The 16,636-nt window shown below is 46.7% G+C and overlaps 1 protein-coding gene across 4 annotated transcripts in view; it reads left to right on the forward strand.

Annotated features, from left to right (window-relative positions):
* The window catches only part of RGS8 (regulator of G protein signaling 8), a 43,127-nt gene extending 31,557 nt beyond the window's left edge, over positions 1-11,570 (forward strand). For 3 of the 4 annotated variants that reach the window (XM_058430810.1, XM_032137052.2, XM_058430811.1), the window contains 2 exons: positions 5,120-5,286; positions 6,494-6,727. In XM_058430810.1, the coding sequence (XP_058286793.1) occupies positions 5,120-5,286; positions 6,494-6,676 (350 nt within the window). In that variant the 3' untranslated portion in view covers positions 6,677-6,727. Of the gene's footprint in view, positions 1-5,119; positions 5,287-6,493 lie in introns of all 4 variants that reach the window. The other variant, XM_032137048.2, reaches the window with a different exon arrangement.
* Positions 11,571-16,636: the final 5,066 nt, after the last annotated feature.

A 16,636-nucleotide genomic window follows, 5' to 3' on the forward strand; every position in this document is an offset into this window, starting at 1 on the left:
CTGGGGTTACAGGTGTGAGCAACTGCGCCCGGCTCTACCCAAGTCTATCTTAAAAAAAAAAAAAAATCTCTTTCCTGACTTCATGTTTCCTTCCAGCTATGCTGTCTTATTTCTCTACTTTTTTCTCTACCAAATTTGTTGCAAGCATCATCTGAATGACTGTTTCCACTTCCTTCAGTCTCATTCACCACTGTACATACCATGGGACAGCTAGAGCCCCACCACACCATGAAAACTCTTCTTGCCAACATTTGCTGAATCTAGTGACTGCTTCTCAGACTGTATCTAGCTTGACCTCTGGGCAGCACTAGACACAGTGACCACTTCCTTCCTGAAATGTTCTCTTCCTGGCCTTTTGTAGTGCCGCAAAATTCTTCTGTCTCTCTGGCTCTTTCACAGGCCTCTTGGTGTATGCTATCCTATAAGCAGGCCTAGTCATTTTCAGCTGTATTATTATTAAATGCTAGTCTTAATGAACTACTTCCAATTACTCAAGTAAACTTTCTTAATTCTAGGCCTTCATTCCTGTGGTTCCCTTTTGCTGAAATTCTCTTCTTCCTCTCCTTCCTTCCCTTGCTTAGCTCCCCTCTCCCCTACCTCCCATGTCAGCTTAGAAGCCTCTTCCTCCCACAGGTCTTCCCTTCCCTCCTCAGGGCTGGCAAAGGCACCCCTCCTGGGTCCTTCATGACCCCTCTGCTTTCTCTATCATGTAACTTATCACACTACATCATAATCATCATCATTACGTTTTCTTGGCTCAAACTTCCCCTTGATGGCAAGTTCTGTGAAGTCATGATTATATCTGCTTTTAGCACATAGCATAGCCTGAGTCACATAACAAGTGAATGAATGAATGAAGATGACATTATTGTTATGTTGGATTGAAGGTGAGTGTACCTTATATGAAGTTTTCAATGCTACATATTGTTAGCTGTGTGAAATTGGGCAAGTCACTTTTCTTAGCATCGGTTTCCTCATCTGTAAGATGAGAAGTAAAGCCAGGCTCCTGGAGCACTTTGCAGAAGTTATCTCTATTCATCCACACAAAGACCCAACAGAGCTGAAACCTGGATTTAGGGAGGTGATGCCTGTGCCTCATCTAGCACAGGGCCAGACAGTTTCCTTAGCAAGGCTATCTTTACCAGTACCATGAAGGAAGGCAGAAAGATAATATTCTTTCCTTGTTCATAACTGCATTCACCTTGCTCATAAGCACCTGTTTCTGTTTGGTTAAAAATTAAAATCTGACACAAACAACCTTAAACTCTCCCATTAGAAAAATGTAGTCTCTTCTGGTTTAAAACCAACAACAGGCTCTTCCGAGTTGCTTTTCCAAGTCACTTTCCAGTTACTCTTTTAGATAAATTCACAGTCTTTTAGGGCCCCCTCATTCTCCTCCTCATTCACTGAATACAGTGGAAAGTGTGGTAAGATGGAGGCAGAGAGGGAACCTCTGGCCTACGGTCCCTCGGGTCCTCCCTGTGTCCATTGATAATGAAATCGTGGACTGGTCACTGCTCAGAGTCCCCCTTTGCTAAACCAGCCCTTCACTTAGTTCTCAAGGGCACTGGGTCTCCTTCAAGGAGAAAACCTCCTCCAAGAGCACTGAGGCTTCCACAGCTCCAGCTGTTTTTCCCTCCAACCTCTGCCTGTAGCCTCTGCCTCAGGGGCCCCTCCTACAAGCAGTGGGGATCTCCTGGCAGGCAGGCTGGCTCTCTAATCCGAGTTCCCTCTAGAGCCTGTGGAGACTTCTGGATCTTCTCCATGGAGAGGACAGAGTGAGGGAGGGGTGACAGAGTTTCCTTGAGAGATTTCATGGGCAAGGATTTTATGATTTTGTTCTCTGACTTACTATGGTTCAACTTATGATTTTTTGACTTTAGGATGGTGTGAAAGTGATATATATATTCAGTGGAAACCATACTTCAAATTTTGCATTTGGATCTTTTCCCAGGCTAGCAATATGTGATGTGATACTCTCTTGCAATGCTGGGCCAAATAATCTAACACAGTGTCTGTTTTATAATAAAGTGCTGAATAGCTCATGCAATTTACTAAATACTGTACCAAAAATGTTCTGAACACAATTAGGGTAGGCTCGGCTGAGCTGTGATGTTCAGTAGGTTAGGTTTATTAAGCCCATTTTTGACTCTTGGTATTTTCAATCTATGATGGGTTTTTCAGGACATACCCCCATCATAAGTTGAGAAGCATCTGTACTTTGTTACATTAGTAGTTGTTTTAAAAGACATTGCTGAATTGAATGAATGATTCTCAGTCCATCTCTGCCTAAACATTGCCGTGTCATTGTTTCATTTTGATTTTCAGTTTATCTTGGGTTTCTATTCCCTTCCTCCAGAGTTTTGAATCCAATGTAGGAATGGGAGCAGGAGGTGCCCTGAGCAGACCTCTCATTTGAGTCTAAAGTACGTTACTCTTCTCTTCTTTTTTTGGTACAGGAACAATTTTATTTTCCTCCTGCCTGACAGGAAGTAACCTTACATTATATTCTTTCTCTATGCTTTGTGGTTTAGAGTTAAGGTGATCGTGTGTCCTGGGTTTTGCCTATGGTGGTCATGGTTTATAATTATTGTCTGCATGTAATTAACAGTAATGCAGCCTTCACTCTCAAAATGACCTGACTTGGATAAGTCTCAACCTCTAGGGTTCAGGTGATCCTCCCACCTCAACTTCCCGAATAGCTGGGCACAAACCACCACAGCTGGCTAATTTTTGTATTTTTTGTAGAGACAGGGTTTTGCCATGTTGCCCAGGCTGGTCTCAAACTCCTGGGCTCAAGCAGTCTGTTCACCTTAGCCTCCCAAATGTTCAGACTACAGGTATGAGCGACTGCGCTCGGCCATTCCTACTTTTTAAAATGACTTTAAGCTCAGGCTTCCAAACTTAAATCTCCTTGTGACTTAAAGCTTAGTGTTGGGAGTCACCCGGAAACCTTTCTCTTAAGTTCCTGGCTCTTGCAAGTAAAGGTGTGGCTTTTTTGATACTGTTCTAGTATAGACATTAAAATATGTATTTTGAAAGACAAAGATATACAATGACCTTTTTTATTCAGAGAAATGAAAACATTTCAAGAAAGTAAAAGTAAGCATTGAATATATCAACAGCATGGCACCAGCCATCCATCAAATGACCCTGGCCAGTGCACGGTCCTGGTGGATAGTGGTGGACGTCAGATGCCCAGGTCATCCTGTCACCTAGAATTAAGAGTTGTTGGCCGGGAGTGGTGGCTCACGCCTGTAATCCCAGCACTTTGGGAGGCCAAGGCAGGCAGATCACAAGGTCAAGAGATCAAGACCATCCTCGCCAACACGGTGAAACCCCGTCTCTATTGAAAGTACAAAAATTAGCTGGGCGTCGTGGCACACGCCTGTAATCCCAGCTATTCGGGAGGCTGAGGCAGGAGAATCGCTTGAACCTGGGAGGCAGAGGTTGCAGTGAGCCGGGACTGTGCCACTGCACTCCAGCCTGGCAACAGAGCAAGACTCCATCTCAAAAAAAAAAAAAAAAAAAAAAAAAAAAAAGAGTTGTTAACATGTTGTTCTTTGGGGAATTTTAGAAAAGAAAAGATTATTGCCAGGGTCTTTTATAACCAGTAGAACACTTCTTTATTCTAGGTTGTATGTGCCCTTCCCCTGAGGACAGTTTATAGAAAACTATAGCGTTATTTGATTAGAGGGGAATGTGTTGAGGTTGAAATAACTTATAAAAAAAATTTTAAATAAAAACATTAACTGGATGCATAAGCTATCAATAAATGTGATTTCTCTTTCTAACTCGACATGGTAACCCTGCTCATCTTGTGTTGGTTGGAAACACTGCTTGACAATATGTATGAAATTGATTAATCAAAATGAAAAGGCATATTAATTTGTTAAATCACTTGGCAGAAAAATCATGATCAATCTTAATTAAAACATAATTTGATAGGCAATATCTTTTAAAATAAAGGACACATGGAATAAAAGGTCAAATTACAGCACCTCAAAGGGTTTTTTTAAAAGAGGCTTGCAACCCCGTCCAGGTAACAGAATGACACTGCTGACTGCATTTCAGTAGGTAGTTTACTTTCAGATTTTTTTTGGTGGTAGCAAAGGATGAGACATTCACACTTCCCTCTAGTTCATCTTGTAACAAGTTGTGTGTTTCCTCAGGGTGGTTGACTTGGATTAGGTTAGAGAACAAATAATTTGACCAAATTATTAAATAGCAACATAGCTCACCAGTAGACCCAGGGGATAGAGACAACTGTGCCTCAAATATATTACTACAGCTTCCTAAATGTGGCTTTGTAATATCACTATGACTCTTTTTATTTTTTTTTTTATGAGACGTACTTTTGCTCTTGTCACCCAGGCTGGAGTGTAGTGGCGTGATCTCGGCTCACCGCAACCTCTGACCCCCGGGTTCAAGCAATTCTCCCACCTCAGCCTCCCAAGTAGCTGGAATTACAAGCATGCACCACCACGCCCAGCTAATTTTTTGTATTTAGTAAAGATGACGTTTCGCCATGTTGGCCAGGCTGGTCTCGAACTCCTGACCTCAGATGATCCACCTGCCTCTGCCTCCCAAACTGCTGGGATTACAGGCATGAGACACTGCATCCGGCCCTGTGGCTCTTGAATACGAAGCATGGCTTGCCTCTGAGGACACTTGTGTGTCTAAGAGAATGGGGTCTTTTTTTTTGAGATGGAGTCTCGCTCTGTCGCCCAGGCTAGAGTGCAATATCATGATCTCAGCTCACTGCAACCTCTGCCTCCTGGGTTCAAGTGATTCTCCTGCCTCCCTGCCAAGTAGCTGGGATTATAGACATGTGCCACAATGCCCAGCTAATTTGTTTTTGTATTTTTTGTAGAGATTTTGGCCAGGCTGGTCTCAAACTCCTGACCTCAGGTGATCCACCCACCTCGGCCTCCCAAAGTGCTGAGATCACAGGCGTGAGCCACTGCACCCAGATGAGAATGGGGTCTTCAAGAGGGTGTGGAGGAGCAGTGAGCTTGGACAATTAGGGGCACCCTCACACTATTCCTTTCTTTCGTCTACAGTTCTTAAACTTAAGCTGCTTCCTATCTCTCTTCTTTTCTTCCTCCCACATCCGCAGATGGGGTGGCTGCATTCCGTGCCTTCTTGAAGACGGAGTTCAGTGAGGAGAACCTGGAGTTCTGGTTGGCCTGTGAGGAGTTCAAGAAGACCAGGTCAACTGCAAAACTGGTCTCTAAGGCCCATAGGATCTTTGAGGAGTTTGTGGATGTGCAGGCTCCACGGGAGGTGTGTTGGCAGCAGCGAACATCCTGTCTATCCACGGCTCCTAGCTTGCATTTCTCTCCTCAGAGACGATCTGAGCCAGGCTTGATGAGGACTTTCTTATACTAAACTGAGCCTCATCACTCTGGTGGCCCTTGATGAAAAAAGGATCATTTTTAAGAAACAGAAACCCAGGGCTTCCATCAAAGGAGCTCCATTAAGAGTGTTTTAGTTGTCTGTCAGTTAAACATGTGCTAGCAGGAACTGTGTTGCTACAGAGATTTTGCAAGCATAAATGCTATCGAGACTGTGTTCATTTTCCTGATGGAAGGCAGCATAGCTTTTCAAAACAAGATCTGCTTTGAAATCTTGTTTCAATTTTAGCTCCACCACTTACTAGCTATGAGATCTTGGTCAAGTTACTAAACCTCTCTGGGTCTCAATTTCCCCAATGTAAAAGCGTACCTACCTTTCAGAGCATGAGAGATAAGGCACCTGTTCAGCATTTGCCACTGCTCGTTAATGAGTAATTACAATTATTTATATTATTTAATTATACTTATTTATAATAATAGGATGAATTTCTATTATACTGCTGTTGTGAGTTATAATACAGAATGTTACTTGGGAGGGGAGGGTTTAAATGAAGAAAAATGTTTGCTACAAGTTTAGGTGCATTGCATTTTTAGATTCCTTCAATTATGCTTTGACTTGGGATGCGAGAAGTCTTTACCAGTTGGCTAAGATGACACAGGCCCTTTATAATACTGGTTGGAACAGAGATGTACATTCTAACCAGGGCCTCCCTCCACAGGGCATTTGTTTCCTTAGTAGACAAGAAAGGACGGGAGAGAAAGCTTACTTCAGGGGACGTGCATTAACAACTGGCTTGGATCTATGCCTTTGCCTGCCACGGTGAAGGTCCCTGGATTAGGGATTCAAGTAATTTGGGATTTTGCCTTGGCTCTGTTACTAACTTTCCATACTACTTTAAACAAGCTTTTTAGTCTCTTCTTTTCAATATTGTTGTCTATCAATTGGGACTGAGAATATCTGGTCTTCAGACTCTTGCTGTGATCAAAGGGATGACCTCCATGGAAGCAATTTGAAAAGCAGAAATCACCTTAAACATGTAGATGCTGTCATTAATAATTACTGCATAGTTACGGCCAACTACCAGAAACCTTGGCCCTTGAGGGCATGTGACCTTGCTCTCTGTTTGTATCTCTAGGTAAACATTGACTTCCAGACCCGAGAAGCCACGAGGAAGAACCTGCAGGAGCCGTCCCTGACTTGCTTTGACCAAGCCCAAGGAAAAGTACACAGCCTCATGGAGAAAGACTCTTACCCCAGGTTCCTGAGGTCCAAAATGTACTTAGATCTGCTGTCCCAAAGCCAGAGGAGGCTCAGTTAGACCTCAGAAGGAGACTCCTGGAAATCACCGGCTTTCCCCTCCCCTTGCTGCCAAGATCATATTCTAATGTGAAATGTCATAGGTGTTCAAAAGCGGTGGCATTGGGGGTGGGAGGCGGGGGTGAGGAGGGAATGAAGGGCCATTCCAAAGCATGACCCAGCTGCCGGAGCTTGGACTCTATTCCATTTACCCACGTTTGTGTTTTGGTTAGTGGTAGCGCCTTGCCGCTGTCACCCTTTTCTGGGTCAGCAACTTGCCCTTCATATAATGCCTTGGGTCACCTCCGCTGAAAGGGCAGATTTGCTGTGCTAGGCTAATCTGTAAATAATGCAAATGCAATTCCCACCACCTCCACACCCTCCTCAGTTAGGATTCCTGACTCTCCACTTGTTGTAAATCCCTGGGAGGAATAGCTGAAAGACTTGGGCTCAACTCTGTGATTTGTAGTGGCCAGCTCTGCTCACTGGGACCTCACAGCTTAGGAGAGAGGTTTCTGTGGAATTCCAGGTTTCTAGTTCTGTCATTGACAGGTGACCTCTTGGAGAAGGAGTGAAATCCATGGAGTTGTTTGTTTCTTCCATTTCCATTGGACCAGTGTGAAAAACTGTGATTACTTCCCATCTTGGCCTAGGAAATTCACAAGACTACCCTAACCTTACATTTCCAGAGTCTTGGGAGATGTCCTTCATGACTTCTGAAGTGGAACTGCCATTAAGAAAGATACAGCTTGCAAATCTTCCTCAATTCTATGAAGAACTTTTCCAGAAGTCAAGAGACGAGGATATGTAGCACCAGTAGACTTCTATTCAAAGGGGTACCATGTAACCTGTCTGTTGCTCAGTGTCTTCTCTGCCCTCACCTCTCTGCAGCATCATACATCACCGATCTCTTAGGATGACAGCTTGGCAAAGGGAGGTGAATTCCTATAGCATGGAGTGCTCCCACGGTGCCTAATACTTTCCCTGTATCTGCACCTCCCCCCTTCCATGCCGGTCATGTAATTATGATGGGGGAGAATGGGAATTTAGGCTGAAACTCTTTCCAGCATACTTCCTGAGAACATGCTTTCTTAGAAAGATCTGTCTCTCTTGGGTACCATGAAGCAGCTTCTTTCTTGATCTTTGACCTTTTGGAATTGAGCATGAAATAGGAGGTGTGGCTAAGAAGATCACTGTGAACATCTGGACGTGGAGAACCTTCCTAAAATGCTTTCATGGTACCCTGCAGCTGCTCTTGGAAATATGTCAGGCAATTCTTCCTTGGAGGATGAGTGAGCAGCCTGGAACCTACTCTAGCTACCCAGGAAAAAGCTGACTTTGGCACAAGACTAGTGCCAAGGAGATGAACCTTTAGCAGAGAGACCAGAAAATGAAAGAGGGGCATGTAAGAGGCTGGTTTCCAGGTGGAGAGGATAACAGAGTGGAGTTACTATTGGGATAATTCACGACCAATGGATTTGGATTCATTGCAGATCTACAAAACGTTCAGCTTGACTAAGTGGAACAGCACATGATTAGGCATAAGCTCTGGAGTGCAGGCGATTGAGAACTGGGCTGAACCATTCTCCTTTTAAGGGGTGAGGGGCCTTTTAAGGTTATGCTGGTGGTGTTCTAGTGCTTGTGTTCCTCTCTGGTAACTTTGAGAATCTCTTCCTTTTTTAGCTATAGCTAGACCAGGCCAAGAAGGCCCTTGAGTCCCACTAGTGCTAGGGCCACTGCACTGCTACGGCACATTGTTATCTGTGAGTAAGGGTGGGCATGACTGTGTGAACCTCAAGGGGAGAGAAGAATACATGTCTCTTAGCCCTCACACCGAAAAGACCTGTGGAATTTTGTGTTTGAGAACTCCAAAGCCTGAAATGGGTGTTCCTAGTTAGATTAGGTAGCATCCTCCCAACCGTGGTTAAAAAAACAAATCATTCTTTCTTAGATAAAGCTGCCAGAATTAATTTAATGATTAAATTCTCTAACAGGGTATTTTAAACATTGTTTACATATGAAATGTGCATCTGCTGCCAACTCTACTGTCGAATATGAGGTGCATATAAATTGGAACTGCACAGAGTTATAGAAATGTAAACATTCTAAAAGGGGCCTTTTCACCACTTCCACTATCCCAAGGAGAAAAACCTGAACAAGAATGTCGTGCGATGGCCTCATAGAGAGGCCTAGAGTTCTCGCCAACTATTGAGGAAATGAAGGCTGCAGATGATGGTGTCATGGGGCCCTGGTGACTTCCTCCCACAATGGAGAGGTGTGAAAGACCCAGCTTGGGGATCCTGAATTTTGCAGCTAAGCAAGGGTATGTGGGCGTGTGTCCGTGTGTAGAGGAACGTGATAGCTAAATTTATGGTACTCCTGTGGAGCGTCTCTGTGTGTTTGCGTGTGTGTGACAATTGTGAGCATTAGACTAGTACACGGCAGACATGATCTTCCTGTGGGGTGGAGCTTTCCTCATACCTTGTATGCCCTGCTTCCCACAAGAGGCGCAGAGCTCTCCACTCTGATGCCTACTTTTAGGCACTCTGGTCGTGCCAACCCAGATTTTGGTCTGTGATAAAACAAAGAGAAATGTTTACAACATCTAGAGCAATATCCAAGCATACCTCATCCCTGAGCTTCCATGTTTCCCAGTTCTGCCCTCTCTCCCATTGCCTCTTCCACAAGCCCATGTCCTTGGGTATCATTCCATTTATTTCCTGTCTTCCTTTGCTCCTCAAGCCGGGCCTGTACTGTGGACTTGCCTTCTGGACTTCAGGCTTGCTCAGTCCTGGGCCTGTGCAGGCTCCAGGCAAGCCAGGGCAGGGCAAGTCCAGGCAAGTCTAGGCAGAGCTGTGACTTCTAGAATTGCTCTCCATCCCTGAATGACCTTGCCCCACTGGAGGGCTAACTTGTTTGGGGGCTGGTGTGAGATTCGTCATTGCCCTTGGCAAACTAAATAGAATACTGTCAGTATCAACCATTCATGGCCTTGGGCACCTCTGGGGTGAGGAAGAATCCTCTGAGGCAGTCCTTCTCATTAAACTTGAGCATGCACAGGAATCACCTGGAAAGCCTGTGACAAATGCTAATTCCCAGGTGCACACCCAGAGATGCTGATCTGATAGACCTGAGATGGGGCCCAGAAATTTATATTTTTAATAAGTTCCTAGGTGGCTAGTGGCCTGTGGACTTGGAAAAAAGATGGTCTTAGACAGAGGCTCACGACCTTGGCTGCTCCTTAGAATCACCTAGGGAGTTCTTAAAACCCAGATGTCCAGGTCCCACCCCAGAAGAGCCAAATCAGAAGCTTCTGGTAGAGACCCAGGCATCAGTCACTTTTAATGCTCCACGGGTGATTCCAATGTGCAGCTGAACTTAGGAAGCATTGGTCTAAGGAGTGAGGAGGAACACAGCGGGGGGCTGGGGGGAGACACAGATGTGCGGGCCAAGGGGGCTGGCGTATCTCCACATGCAAGCACATAGATACCGAGGAACCTGGCCAGCCCTGCAGCCGGACTCGGGATGGCTGCCTCTATGCCCTCTGGGTCTGACTTGCTCCTTTGAGATAAAGGTGCGTGCATTGCTGGGCAGTGGCCATGCTGAAGGTGGTAGCTGAAGGGACCCTTGATTGAAAGACGCTCTGCCATACTTTCTGAGTCCTGTCTCCTCCAAGCTTGTCTCCTAGGCTGTTTCCCCTGTCTGTTTTCCTGTGCCCTTGTGTTTGGCCATTTTTGCATTAGGCTGTGTCTCTGTACCCAAGGCCACGTGACAAGGTAGTTGGAATCCCCACTCAAGTGGTGAGTGAAGAGGGTCATGGTAATAATAATAGTAGTAACACAACTTACAAATTTCTCAGTGGAGAGTGTCACATCCTGGGGATATCAAGATCTGTGAGGCCTTTCCAAGCCCTCACCATTCCCTCTTTGGTCCCAGGTTGGATGGCAGCTGGGAAGGTCCTAGTTGATTTTAATCTCCGGTGCTCTCCCCAGAACTGCTGCTCTGAATAAACCAAAGCTGTGAAAGAGCGTTCTGCGCAGGCTGTGGGCCCAGCCTCTGGGTGCAGGCCCTGGGCACTTGAGCTGAGCAGCTCAGCTGGCTCTGCTGTGAGGGAAAGCTGTGAACTTAACTATGCTGAGAGCTGGATGAGGGTAGAATGTGGAAGACTGAAGAAGAAGGAGCAGGTGGGAGAGACCAGCCGCTAACATGGTGTCTACTTCTTCGTGGATCAGAGGAGAAGGGATGAGTAGCAAATGCGGAAGCAGGGCGGTCTCCCAGCAACAAGAGTGTCCAGAGTTCTCCTGACCCTGTCTGCGCCCACTTCCACGCAAGGCAGAGGCATCACAGTTTTCCATCGCAGGCCACCCTTCACTCTGCCAAGTGTCAGACCTCTTTAAATCTGCATCCCTCTGGGTTAGAAGCAAGAGAGGTGGCAAAGTCTCCCGGGCACTGAGAGCCTGTCCCACCATGCCACTCAGCATGAGATGGTGGAGGAAGAAGCCAAGAGCAGAGATGCCTTCCTGTCTCCATGGCCTCTCAGGACTCCACAAGATGCTGTGGACCAAGATGAGAGATTTCAGGATGGGGCCACTGGCCTTCCTAGATTGGGCTCTGGGTCCTTTCAATAAACGGTTCCTTTCCTGATTCTTACTCCCTTTTAGGTCTTTCCACTCCCTTCCCTCTGTCAGGTATGGAAAAGGTGGCTGGGCTCGGTGTGCGCTCCAACCCCGGTAGCATTAGCTGAGTCACGCGGCGAGCACACAATAGATTTGTAGCAGCTCATCTGCCATATAAACCGCTCGGCTGATGGAGTCCTCATTGAGTTGTTTCATTACCGTGTGAAGTGGAATCATGTCATTCACCTTTACTATAAACAAGGCTGTGAGAACATAATAAACAGAACCTGAACAAGCTGCTCTCTGCTCTCTGCCCACATTTCTGCCCAGCTGACTCTTTCTGAGGAAACTGTCCACATCACACGTGGACTCGCTGGAGGGAGGGCACGTGGCCCCACCTGGCAGTGGCTGGCACAGGGCTGGCCATCAGGAGAAGCAGGGGTGTGGGTGGAAATGGATGGGCCTGGCTTGGGGATGAGCGTGGGGTGGAGAGTGACTATGGGTTAGGAAAGTGGCTTTGAAACTGTAAAGTGCTGGCCCAATTCGAGGTGGTGTTTTTATTACCACCACCTACTGCTTGAAAATGCAAAGAGAAAAAAAGGGTGGGGATGGTTTGTGTATTTGTTCAGCTGGAGCAATCTGGAAATGCAGTGGGTTGGTCCTGCTTAGGGCTGTACCTCACTTTATACAATCAGTGTGTCCCCGAAAATTGTGTATTAGTCATCAGATCTTTAAGTGCCTCTGGTGATCAGGTCCTGTGGAGGGGACAGAAGGAGAATAAGGCACTGTATCTGCTCACAAAAGCTCATTCTTAAAGTGGGGTGATAAGACAGAGATATGCAAAACCTTAACCATCCAAATAATTGAAAATGCTTTGGAAAAGGTCTGTCTTTAAAGGAAAGCTGATATTTCTTCAAAGGTGAATCCTTTGGGTTAAAAGAAAAGTCCTTTTATAAAGCAAATGATCACCCTCAATTCCAATTTTGTAGACTGGGCAAGGAGTAGTGGCAGGTTGGGCTGCTGCAGACAGGCGTCCACCACTGGGGAGGGGGTGTGGCTGGTTTCTGTCTTTCTGGCTTTGCTTTTCTACTCCTTCTACCCCTATTCCCACATGGGGCTCCTGACCCCTCCAGGAGAGAGTGGAAGGGGAAAGATGAGAGGTCAGGGATGAGGGGTGTGGGTGGGGGGTCAGGACTGATGTAGATGCCATCTGAGATAGGCTGTGGGCTCTCCAGCCTTGGAGGACTCTGTGGAGGGAAAGGGGAGTCCTTCCTGGTTCGTTGGAGTCTCTGTGTCTTGGGAATCTGCTCCCTGCAAGTCTGCCAGTGAGGGTGAAGGATTCCCTCTGGCGGGTGGACTGGTCCTTCCTGACAGTGCCCCAGCTTCTCTCTGCTGCAGTCCGCTTGCCCACTTGGACGGGTCCTAGGTTGAACTCATGCTAGTCTTCTCTCCAGAGGCCCACAGTGGGCCCATTGGCACCATTTGGATCTTATTTTTCCCTAGAATTAGAAGAAAGCAGCTGCTCTTCTTGCTCTGTAGCCAGAGCCACCAGCCAACCCGCTGCTAACATTTTTTATTTTCCCGGCTGGAATAGACACCCGTCTCCTGGGTCCTCAAGCATCAGGGGGCACATGTCAGGCTCCAAGGACCCACAGAACCCACACTACCTTGGAGTGAGGTGAGACGTAGGCACCCTGCCCATCCTTCCAGGGGGCTGGGGCTCACGGCACACAAATAGTTCTCTCCAAAAACTTTCACAAGTTCTCTCCAGCCCCTGATCTTTTGCTAAGGGACGGGTTCTCAGTGCCACTCACTGGTTCTCCACTCCCTCCCTGGAGTGTTGGTTTGGTCTGCAACCAGCTTTGGTATCTGAGATCACTCTCCTAGGCCTTGACAGAGGCTCTTACACCTGTAAGACACTTAGCACTTTGCCTGGCATCTCACTAACATGCAGCACATGTAGAACAACACAAGCCAAGTCCCTTCTGGTCCTAGGATCTACAAACAAAGCCATGGAGGGAGAGATAGACAGAAGAGGTCACTGAGATAACTTCCTCTGGAGGATATGCTTCTTAGTTGGGGCCTGTCTTAATCTGTTTGGACTGCTGTAACAAAGTGCCGTAGACTGGTGGTTTATAAGCAACGGATATTGTTCCTCACAGTTCTGGATCCTGGAAGTCCGAGATCAGAGTGCCAGCACGGTCGGGCTCTGGGGAGGGCTCTCTTCCAGGTTGTGGACTGTCAACTTCTTGTTATATCCCCACATGGTGGAAGGAACGCTACCTAGCTCTCTGGTTTCTTATGAAAGTCGCTAATCCCATTCACAAGGGCTCCACCTTCATGGCCTAATCACCTCCCACAGGCTCCACTTTTAAATACCATCCCATTGGGCTCATGGTTTCAGTATATAAGTGTTGGGGTCTGGACACAAATATTCAGTCCTTTTTAGAATCTGTCCTTGTCCCCTATCCAGAAAGGGGAGCAAAGCTGGAGGGAAAAGGTGGGGACATGCTATGCGTGCTGCCTCCCATGTTCATGCCTCATTCCACAGCACAGAGGGACATCCCAGTCCACACCCCGGGTCACTGGCTGGATGCTCAGCCATGGAAACAGAAAAGTCACAAGCCTGAGAGCCTTTGACTAGGGTTATGTGAGCATGCTCTTCCTGATAGTTTGGGCTGTGATGCCAGATTAGGTTTCAATCTCAGCTTTAACTCTTACAAGTTGTGTGATCCTAGGGAACTTACTTCCCTGTGCCTCAGTTTTCCCATCTGTAAAACTAAAATAATAACAGAGTCAACTGCTTGGGGTCATTATGAACATTAAGCTAGGAAGAACGTGACACCTAGCAGGCGCACAGTGTGTGCTAAGTGGCATCATTCTCTCATACTGGAATCACTAGGGAGTCAAGCCAGCACCTTATTCATAGCTCACTTGCTTCTCAGATAAATCCAAAAGAAAAACACTCAAAGCAAATGATATTACAGAATCAACATCACATCCCTTCCCTACTAAACTCTAAAATTCCTGAGGGTAGAGAGAGATTGTAATTCCAGACCCAGACTCCCTGGGTCTCTTTGGTTTACTGCCCTAGTTCCTAAATATTTATTGAAAGAACATTACATCTACACATGTTTTTTGAGCACCTCTTTCTTTTCTTTTCTTTTCTTTTCTTTTTTTTTTTTTTTTGTGTGTGAGATGGAGTCTTGCTCTGTCGCCCAGGCTGGAGTGCAGTGGCACGATCTCGGCTCACTGCAAGCTCCGCCTCCCAGGTTCACGCCATTCTCCTACCTCAGCCTCCCGAGTAGCTGGGACTACAGGTGCCTGCCACCATGCCCTGCTATTTTTTGTATTTTTAGTAGAGATGGGGTTTCACCGTGTTAGCCAGGATGGTCTCGATCTCCTGACCTTGTGATCCACCTGCCTCAGCCTCCCAAAGAGCTGGGATTACAGGCATGAACCACCGTGCCCGGCCGAGCACCTCTTATAGATTAGTCACTTCGGTAGATTGGGGGTGGAGGCAAGAAATCTAAAACCTAGACCCTCATAGAACTTACTTGATTCTTAGAAAGACTTAACGCTTTATAAGCCTTGGCACTTACCAAATGAGTGGTATAGAAAGTAAATGGCTGCATAATGAGAAGCTGCTATGCTAATAGGAAACATTTAGGGGCCAGGTACTTTACCAGCAATTTAGATGGTTCATCTAGTTGAGTCCCTGCAACAGTTTATTATTACCATTATTATTATTTTAGAGATGCGTGTCGTCTGTCACCTAGGCTGGAGTACAGTGGTGCTATCATAGCTCACTGCAGCCTCAAACTCCTGGACGCCACAATCCTTCCACCTCTGCCTCCTAAGTAGCTGGGATTGCAGGTGTGCACCACTATACCCAGCTAATTTAAAAAATTGTTTTGTAGAGACAGTGTCTCACTATGTTGCCCAGGCTGGTCTTGAACTGGGCTCAAGCATTCCTTCCACCTCAGACACCTGAGTAGCTGGAATTACAGGGACGAGCCACCAAGCCCAGCCCCTGCAACAACTATATGAGGCAATATATGAGTTTGCTCGGGCTACCAAAACAAAGTATCACACACAGAGTGGCTTAAACAAGAGTTTTATTGTCTCACAGTTCTGGAAGCTAGAAGTGCAAGATTAAGGTGCTGGCAGGGTTGGTTTCTTCTGAGGTCTCTCCTGTTGGCTTGTAGATGGCTGCCTTCTTGCTGTGTCCTCACAATCTTTCTTCTGTATTCTAACCCCTGGTGTCTCTTCCTTTTCTTATAAGAACACCAGTCATATTAAAGCCCCATCCTAATTGCCTCATTTAACTTAATCACCTCGTACAAGCCCTATCCCTAAATACAGACATATTTTGAAGTACTAGGGTTAGGCTTCGTCATAGGAATTTGGCAGACTCAGTTCAGCCCATCACAGATAGACACTATTATTAATCCCCATGTACAGGCGAGGAAACCGAAGCACAGAGAGGTACTTCAGTGATCTACCCAAGGCCGTACAGTGTGTGCGTGGCAGAAGTGGGATTTAAAGGCCTGGATTTAGAAATCCAGAGCTGGTGCTCTGAACCTCTACTGTGCTGTGGACTAGATGGAAATACGGGGAAGGGGTGGGAGTGGGGCAGGTGCCTAGGTGCCGGGGGGCAGGGAAATGTGGGTGGTGGGGTGTTGTCAGCGGTGCTGGAGCTAAACTGCTCATAGGATGTCATGGATGAGTCCACACCAATGCTGGTCGGCTAGAGATGAAAGTAGGAGGAGAAATGGGAGGGTCAGTTCTCTCTGTCTTTTTCTTGCTCAGAAATCTGAGCTCCTGGAGAAGCTGGAGGCCTGGTGGGAAATGGTGGTGGCTAAAAGACATGCTGCAAAGCCCGCTGGAAATTGGACCAGCCAATTATCCGCCCAAGCTGTTCGTTTCCAGGCAGTGGGTACAGGCGCAGCCATGCGAGTTTGTCCCACATCCTCGGAGCATGTCATTCTTCCTGGGGAGGCGGAGTCCTAGTCCTGCCCACAACTCCGAAGACAAGTGTTGCTCCATCCCCTGAATCTGCCGAAAGAACACACCAGTGGGGTGCAGGCTGCAGGCATGCCCTTCTCAAGGAGAGAGAAGTAGCCCCCATCTCCTCTCACACCAATACCAGCTCACAGGCACCACGAGTGGCAGGGGGCTCTCCCCAGAGCCATGGGATGTGGGAATAGAGGTGAGATTTGGATGCAGACAGGCCTGAGTTCAAATCCTGATGCTGTTGCTTACTCAGTGTGTGTGAGATGCCGGGGATGGTACTTGGCAACTCATAGCCTCAGTTTTCTTATTAGAAAAAGGGGGATCACAAAACCCACATTTCCAGGCAGGTT

Source organism: Hylobates moloch, unplaced genomic scaffold (genome assembly GCF_009828535.3).
Source record: "Hylobates moloch isolate HMO894 unplaced genomic scaffold, HMol_V3 SCAFFOLD_18, whole genome shotgun sequence".
Lineage (NCBI taxonomy): Eukaryota > Metazoa > Chordata > Mammalia > Primates > Hylobatidae > Hylobates > Hylobates moloch.